The sequence below is a fragment of the Pteropus vampyrus genome, unplaced genomic scaffold, assembly GCF_000151845.1.
Source record: "Pteropus vampyrus isolate Shadow unplaced genomic scaffold, Pvam_2.0 Scaffold62, whole genome shotgun sequence".
In the NCBI taxonomy this organism is placed as follows: domain Eukaryota; kingdom Metazoa; phylum Chordata; class Mammalia; order Chiroptera; family Pteropodidae; genus Pteropus; species Pteropus vampyrus.
The window spans coordinates 4,844,488-4,853,162 of NW_011888843.1; the positions used below are offsets into that span (position 1 = coordinate 4,844,488).

The 8,675-nt window shown below is 40.6% G+C and overlaps 1 protein-coding gene across 1 annotated transcript in view; it reads left to right on the forward strand.

Moving 5' to 3' along the window:
* The window catches only part of ATP8B1 (ATPase phospholipid transporting 8B1), a 113,975-nt gene that overhangs the window by 73,191 nt on the left and 32,109 nt on the right, over nucleotides 1-8,675 (forward strand). The window contains exons 4-11 of the mRNA XM_023531171.1: nucleotides 784-897; nucleotides 2,137-2,235; nucleotides 2,354-2,415; nucleotides 4,522-4,594; nucleotides 4,718-4,788; nucleotides 6,112-6,194; nucleotides 6,312-6,470; nucleotides 6,641-6,740. Of these exons, the coding sequence (XP_023386939.1) occupies nucleotides 784-897; nucleotides 2,137-2,235; nucleotides 2,354-2,415; nucleotides 4,522-4,594; nucleotides 4,718-4,788; nucleotides 6,112-6,194; nucleotides 6,312-6,470; nucleotides 6,641-6,740 (761 nt within the window). The remainder of the gene's footprint in view (nucleotides 1-783; nucleotides 898-2,136; nucleotides 2,236-2,353; nucleotides 2,416-4,521; nucleotides 4,595-4,717; nucleotides 4,789-6,111; nucleotides 6,195-6,311; nucleotides 6,471-6,640; nucleotides 6,741-8,675) is intronic.

The following is an 8,675-nucleotide window of genomic DNA, read 5'->3' on the forward strand; positions in this document are numbered from 1 at the left end:
CAAGGGGCCAGAGCACCAAAACGAAGGTGTCGGCAGGGTTGAGTCCTTCTGGAGGATCTGAGGGGCAGTCGTTCCAAGCGCCTGCCTCGGCTTCCGGTGCTGGCCGGCAGTTTTGGCGATCCTTGGCTGTAGAAGCATCACTCTCATCTCTCTCTCTGTCTTCATATGGACTTCTTCCCCCTGTGTGTTTCTCTGGGTCTAATTTTCCTCTTCCTCTGAGGACAGCGGTCACTGGATTAGGGGCCTCCTTAATCTAGTACTATTTCATTGTAACTTCATTACGTCTGCAAAGACCCTATTTCCTGATAAGATGACGTTCGCAGGTGTCAGGGTTAGGATGTGAGCGTATCTTTGGAGGGCACGCGGTTCAAGCCACAAGGGCGTCCTCTCTCTTACACAGTAATCTCTATCTCCCCTTTAAGTAAAAGTGTTCCTTTTCCTGCTTTTCCACCCAGTTTGCCATCTCTTTTTGTCCGGTTTTCAAAGAGGTTCTAAGGAGTCAAGGATCTGACGGCAGCGCCCATGTGGCCCATGTGGCCCATTTGGATTTGCCAGGGACTTTCGAGGTGAAATGGCTACATCTCAATACTGTCTCTTGATGTAAGCTCCCAAGGAGTCTTTTTGAGGCCTGGTTAGAATTAAAGTTTAAAAGAAATCTCAATATCTTTCTGACTGACAATTGACATTCTTGGACCACTGTAGGCCATAGGACTTAGTGATTTTTGCGGGTGTGTCTACATCGTGACAAATGATTTAAAATAACTTTCTGATTTTTTCCAACAGAGTAATGCAATTAAAACATACAAGTATAATGCATTTACCTTTCTACCACTGAATTTGTTTGAGCAGTTTAAGAGGGCAGCCAATTTCTATTTCCTGGTCCTTCTTATCTTACAGGTAATGAATGCCCTTTGATATCTTAAATCTGTTTTGAATTATGGTGACTCAATAACATTTAAGTTGTGGATGCATATAATGTGAATAATCTTGAAAGTTTTTGTTTTAACATCGGGGTTCTGCACGCAAGGGAATATGCCTCACACACGAACCTGCTCGGTTGGTGTAAAGTAAACAGGGAAGGCAGCAAATGGAAATGTTTGGTTAAAATTGGTTTCCCCAAAGTGAATAATGTTAAAACCCTCACTTTGTAAAATCATTTGTACCTTAAAATTGAATTTATTGTTTACACTTGCCCTTTATTTTTTTAGATGCCTAATTTCCCCCGAGAATATTATTGATTGTTATTAATATTTTGTCATCTCAATAAATTATTTTTTGTGAACTGGGTTTACATTGGAAAAGGTCTATTTTTTTCTGAGTTTTTTTTTCCCCTTAATTGTGGCAAAAATTCACTTTTCTGGAGAGCATTAATTTTATCTGTTTAGGAACTGTTTTTATAATCAGGGGAACTCTATACTCTCTAGTTATCACTTGTAACCTCACGTGCAGGTTACAAACATCTCATAGCACGTCCACTTGGTTTTATCAGATTCTTACATTATATGGCCCAATAACCAATAGGATGGTTAGAAGAGATTTTTACAAAACTTGCTTCCCAATCTTTTGTTCCAACTTAAAGACTGTCTTGATGGAAGTGGCGCTTCCTCCAAGGCCAGCCTGTTTCTTGGCTGGACCAATAGTAATGACTTTGAAGAAAGTGCTTTCTTCTATGCTCTCAGAGATGCCCCACCCCAACCACTAGCTTTCAGAGGCAGCCACTGTCAACTACCATCTTTGCCTCCATCGGGGACCCAAGGCTAAGCAACCAGCAGTGTAGAGCCTGCCGTATGCATTCTCTTTCCCCTGACACTCCACGCTGCCCTCCCCCTGTTCATTATGATTTTCACGAAGAATTTGAAGCAATTCTCCTTCAGATGCTACAAAGCCTCCTTGGTATTGAGTTAAGGTCACAATGAGACAATTCCAGGAGCCTCTGTGCTCTATTCCAGGGGGCTAGAAGCTAGAGAGATGGTGAGAAGAAGGGTGGAAGCTTAAGGGCCTTTTCTGCAGGCTCTGCAGGGTATAGACTTGGGTGATGATGGAGATCAGACTTCAAATTATCAGTTTTAGAATTAGCAGCTACCTGTGGGTCAGCTATGCCTTCACAGGCACACATGCATGTTTTATTTCTTCCAGACAATCCCTCAGATCACGACCCTGGCATGGTACACCACGCTGGTGCCCTTGCTTTTGGTGCTGGGCATCACGGCCATCAAGGACCTCGTGGACGACGCGGTAAGGACTTCCCACGCAACTTTCTTCCCCTCGGCCGCAAGCTTATTTTTTCAGTTTGGCATTAATACTTTACATTTGGAGGTTATTAAAACAACATTTCCCCATCTCTCTTCTAAAGGCTCGCCATAAAATGGATAACGAAGTCAACAACAGAACGTGTGAAGTTATTAAGGACGGCAGGTACTGTGCCTTCCTTAATTGGTAACCTAGTTACAGGGCTGTAACATGTAAACATGTCTAGAGACATACTTAGAGATAATCATTAGAACTCAGAAGCCTATCAGTGCATTCACCCTTTCACTGGAAGGCCTCTCTTTGTACCCCGTCTGTGACCTGGAGGTTATACCTAAATTAGATTACGGGAGGTGGCCAGTTGAGCTGAGCCATCATCTCTCCTGTGTTTACAAGCTCCTTCAGCCTGGAATGTGCTGCTCCCACCTACCAGCCCCAAACTTCTGCTGTTCAGGGCTTGGCTCAAATGCCTTGACACCTGCCCTGATTCTCCAGCTAAAGTGGTTTCTTCCTTCACTCCACTTTCAGAGGGTTTCTTCTCATCTTTCTTATTATGATCTAAAATCTGGAAGTGTATTAGAACCCGTGTAGCTGTCTCATCTTCTGTGCCGAATGTTTGAGTTTCTCAGAGAGGCTGGCCTGAGTGTTTGTTCTTCTGTCCGCCAGAGCCTCCACCACACAGAGAGAGCTCAAGACCAGTTTCAGTTAATAAAGTCAGCTGTGCCCCAAGTGCCAGCTCACAGACCAGTAATGTGTTGTGTTTTGAGCAAGGGCCTCCAGGCAGAACTACAAAGTCAAGTAGTAAAAATGACTGAAGGCCAATTCAAAGACTTTTTATGGGTCAACACTGAGCAAAATAACCTGATTTATAGCCACACTTTTATTATGTCTAATTCAAATATAGATTATGTCTATCTATAAATATGTTCAGAGGCTTTCTCCCACCCCACAAATAAATGGATTCTGTTCCAAGGTTGCCTTTCAAGTCACTTAGAACCACTGTTCTGAAGGGTGGAGGGAGCCATAGCTCACCCCTGGCTATTCAGCCCTCAGCCTGGCTAACTACACTGGTAAATAGTGGCCCTGAGTTGCCTTGAATTTGGGAGTTGGGGAGCATATACTGGGCAGGGCTGTGGCCGTGGCAGCCTCTGGGGTGGGGTCAAACCTGTGTCAGGACATGAGCATCAATGGGGCAGGGCAGCAGGGGACTCCTTAGGGGAACCGGGACATTGCGGTCTGGTGGAATGTCCTCTAATCCCCACCAAGGGCTGTGACAAGAGATGCGAACTTGGTCACCTATCACTGGAGACCCGCGTGCAAATTGCTAATTCACAGTTTTAGAGATACTAAGATGCAGCCTCACTACAATTCCATTTTTTGCAAGAAAAGCCAAATTTGAAGAAAAAAAATCCTGGGATTAAGAATTGTGTGTTAAATTCTTATAAAATTGGGGGAAACTGGGGTGTAAGCATATATTTAAAACGTATTTTAAATCTCCAGATCTTTTTTTTTTTAATCCATAAATTAATGGAGGACAAACATAGTAGTTGGGTTTCTGCCTCCAAAAACATTAAGTTTATTAGTTGTAGTAGGTTCATAATATCTGTTGGGGATATCTTTTCTATATATGAAAACTATCAAAACAGACTATTATTTTAAAACTTTTTAAAATGTTGATTTGTTAGACATTTGTATGGGTATTTCCTATGTAATCGAATATTGAAGATAATCATCTTTTCATTTATTTTACACTTTATCAAAATCCTTATTAGACTTATAAAAGTGATACGCACTCATTAAAAAGATCATTTAACCTAGAGAGGAGGCAAATTCCAGGTGGCCCACATGGGAGCCGTAATGTGTCCCTGTCCTGGGACCACCTGGGACCTGCTACTGAGGAAGGAGGTGATGGACCAGAGGGATGAGAGAGGACAGGGGAGGGGGAAGCACAGGCCATGAGCAAAAGCAGAAGGTGGGGGCACGTCCCTCCTGGCCACATGTTTTAAGTAGCCGCCATTAACCCTTCATTACTTGCTGTAGGATGAAGAGAACGTGTTAAATTCGGCACCATCATTACTACTTCTTTCAAAGGATAATACGATTCTCACAGCCACTCAATGTGGTTACATCATTAAACAACTGAACTTTTAGCGAAAATTTTCCCCGCGATTTACATGTTTTCCCAGAATCTTTGGCTTCCTGAAAGGATAATTCCATATCTCTTGCCAGTAACTTTTGGAAAAACAATAAACTATCTTTATTTTGAATATTTAGATTCAAAATTGCCAAGTGGAAGGAGATTCAAGTTGGAGATGTTATTCGTCTGAAGAAAAATGATTTTATTCCAGTAAGTGAACAAGCTCTGCATCTCTCATTCTTTTTTTTTTTTTTTTTTTTTTTCCCCATCTGACCTGGAGCTTGATTTTGCCTTGGGAGCCTGTGTGTCATGGGTGTGTTTTGTTTCGAACAGGCTGACATCCTGCTGCTGTCCAGCTCTGAACCTAACAGCCTCTGTTATGTCGAAACGGCTGAACTGGACGGGTGAGTGTGTCTTAGGTGGGCCTGGGTTAAAGCTGACCTTGAAGGTGTGTCCATCACACTGAAAGCCTCGCTTTTCAGACGAGAAGCCCTGGGAGCTGGCCTTGCCTCTGCCCTTGCTTTCTGTCCAGCAGTTTCCCTAACAGACCAACTTCTCTCTCTTTTTTAAATTCCATCCATAAAATGGTGTTCTTGAACCTGTCTTTCCCCACCTTTCAGGGAAGGTAAAAGGATCGGTGGCAGAATGTATGCCTGAGCCCTCTGTAAACTGCTGAGCAGTGTCAGACACGTGAATGACTATTAATATAATCTACTATAGAAAAAAGGAACTGATTTTTAAAGTCTTTTCCAATAGATAATTTTGAATTCTCTCTTTGATTATTATGCTATCGCCTGAGACTCAAGTTCTGTTTTTGACCAGTTTTCAATACATTTATTGAATGCCTACTAGGTTACATTAGCTTTACGTGTTAGTTCCTTTAATAATCTCAGCAACTGTACGAGCCAAGTAGTAGTATTACCTCTGCATTCCCCGTGAGGAAACCGAAACACAGAAGGTGAAGTAGCCTGCCCAAGGTCACAGAGTATGTGGCAGAGTTGGGACACTGCTCCCCTGTGCTGGCTCTCAAGGCTTGTGCCTGTAATTTCCACTCTGGCATAAACACCTTCCCTCATACCCTAGATATGCGTAAGCTTCTTTATGGAGAGTTGAAATCATTTGAGTAAAACCTACGTCTTCCTTTGTTCTAAAGTCAGTCATTTGATTGTTGAGCCTTAACTATAAAATAGCTATTATTCCCATGAGTGAGAATAAAGAGTGGGTGGGACATGCCAAGAACTGGGAGTAAGGTTACCACCTCCTTTCTCAGAATTATCTTTCAAAGCCATGGGATCCAGTTATTCACACTGGAAAACAGTACATTGAAAGAGTCTAGATACTTTCTGTAACACATGTTTTGTAGAATCATCTTAGTGTGATTAAATATTAGATGCTAAATTTTTCAAGGGCAGTTTGATAGTGTAGGCTGGTTGGAGTTAGGTTAGAGGAGGAAGGGAAGTTTCCGGGTGACTCTGTCCAGCAAGAATTACTCAAAATGTCAAACGGTGAAGGGCACCAACTTCCCCCCACCCCGGTTCAGAGTTCTCCAGTTCAGGGGGTTACCTCACCCACGCCTGAAGTTCTAACGTGAGCAGAATTTGAAAATAGAAAAAGCTAGTTATCTAGCTTTTGCTTCCAAGTGTACCTACTGTTATTTTATATAATTTTCTTTATATTCCCTTTTAAGCTCCAAAATTTGTTCATTTAATTCTTCTCTCTCTCTCTAGAGAAACAAATTTAAAGTTCAAAATGGCACTTGAAATCACACACCAATATCTCCAAAGAGAAAATTCATTGGCATCATTTGACGGTTTGTGCAAACACATCTTATTTTGTTTTAAATTGTAGTTGCTTCATCCAGTCCCTATTAATTAAAAACAAAATCTTTCATATATGAGTACTTACATGAATCATATCTTTTTTAAAGGTTTTATTGAATGTGAAGAACCCAATAACCGACTAGATAAGTTTACAGGAACGCTATTTTGGAGAAACACCAGTTTTCCTTTGGACGCTGATAAAATTTTGTTACGTGGCTGTGTAATAAGGAACACTGATTTCTGCCATGGATTGGTCATTTTTGCAGGTACTTTCAGAGTTTCTTGGGAAATTGATCTGGTTTGCGCTTTCTTGATATAAAGAAGGGGATTGCTTTTCTGTTCTTTCTGCATCGAAACCAAAGGAAGAATAATTTTACTGACATGCCAGTGAATTGATTTTCCCAATTGCTGATCATATTGAATTTTCCATTTTTAGGTGCTGACACAAAAATAATGAAGAATAGTGGGAAAACCAGATTTAAAAGAACTAAAATTGATTACTTGATGAATTACATGGTTTATACGGTATTTATTTTCTTCTTCCATTGATGAAAAGCTAGATTGCTGTCTTTCGCTCTAATTTTGTTGTATTTTTTCTAATGCAAAGAAATCTTACCTCTGTAAGCTAAGTAAAAAAATGCATGAGGCACTTCAAGATAAGATGGGGGAGAGAGGGTTCTCTCACTTTTTCTCAGAAATGCCACACTTCCAAAAGAAGAATTCCCTCGGGCATGGAAATTCAAGTTGTAGGTTGCCCTAGATTATTTTGATGACTGGAGTGACCATTTGGAAAACCGGGGAGCCCTAGATAAATTAGGGGGCGTGGTGGGGTTGATTTTACTGCTGTTAGTTTTCCATAGGGGTTGTTCTCTTAAAAGCAAACTTCTTTTTTTTTCAACATATGCTGTATACATCCAAATATAAGACAAGCCTAAATCTAAGTTGTGTTGAGGGTCCCTAAGACCACCTCCAGGTTTGATGACTCACTCGGCGACTCTCAGAATTCAGTGTATAGCCGTCCTCATTGATATGGCTTATTATTGACTTAAAACAAATCAAGATCAGCAAAGTCTAAAGGCTCACGGGGCAAAGTCTAAAGGAAACCAGGCACAAGCTTTCAAGAGTCCTCTCCCAGTTGAGTCGCACACACAGACACACTTAATTCCCCCAGCAATAATTTGCGACAGCCCGTGTGAAATGTTGTCTATACCAAGGGAGCTCATTAGAGACTCAATGCCTGTTTTGTTTTCTTATTAATTTTTCAATTACAGTTGACATTCAACGTTATATTAGTTTCAGGTGTATGGCATAGTGGTTAGACATTTATATAACTTACGAAGTGATTCTCCCAAGAAGTCTAGAACCCACCTGATACCATACACAGTTATTACAATATTATTGACTATATTCCCTACGCTGTACTCTATATCCCTGTGACTATTTTGTAACTACCAATTTGTACTTCTTAATCTCTTCACCTTTTTCACTCAGCCTCCCAACCCCCCTCCCATCTAATACCTGGAGTTCTACTGGGGTCTGGTCACGTAGGCTCCGTCTGCCTAGCATGACGAAAATTCCAGATTCCCCAAAGGAATGCAGGTGGCCAGCACAGACCAGATAGTTTTACACAAACAGAAATAATGAGACATTCTTATCAGAGAATAAGAAATAAGGAATCAGGAAACTGTCCCCAAATCTAAGTTCCCAGATGTCCCAAACCCAAGGGCCAACCTTACAAGCAGGCCTTCTGAAGACAGTAGTCTCAGGCCTGCTGTGTTAACTCTTTTCTGCGCATAGGGTGGCCCCAAATAGTAAGCAGTCTTCCAATTTCCTAAAGAGAATTAATTTTTTTTAAGTATTTAGTTCGAATATGTAAACTTTTAGGAAATATATAATAGAATACTTTATACATACATATTTAAAATCATATAAAACTAATATATTAATTTAATAAACAATTTTTTCCCCCTGCTCTCACATTTCCTGAAAACTTTATTTGAATTTTTCACACGCATCTTTGGTGTCATTGTCTTGGCTATGACTAGGACACTCACAACAAGCCCATTGTTTCTCCTTCTGTGCCAATTTGTTTTGAGATATAGCACTTTTGGAATCCGTGTCCAGAAATTTAAATCTGCCCCTGGAAATTTTTTTACTACCCACAAATACCCAACTTTGGGAATAATTACCCATTTATGGGTGAAATTTCATTGACTTTTTAAAAAATCATTTTCATCAAATGCTATCTATAAGCATCCCATTAAACATCGTTTAAAGTTGTTTTATACTAAGCTAAGGTAACTTAGCTAAGGTATCCCCACAATAACATACTGTTATCCTCAATAACAGGATGCTGTTGTTCAAAGTAAAAATATTGAGAGAATGCTGTGCAGTATGATGGTGTTTAAGGATTTGAATATAAGACATTGTCTTCTCTTCTGAAAGATAATTTTAGAATAAAACCTCACCTC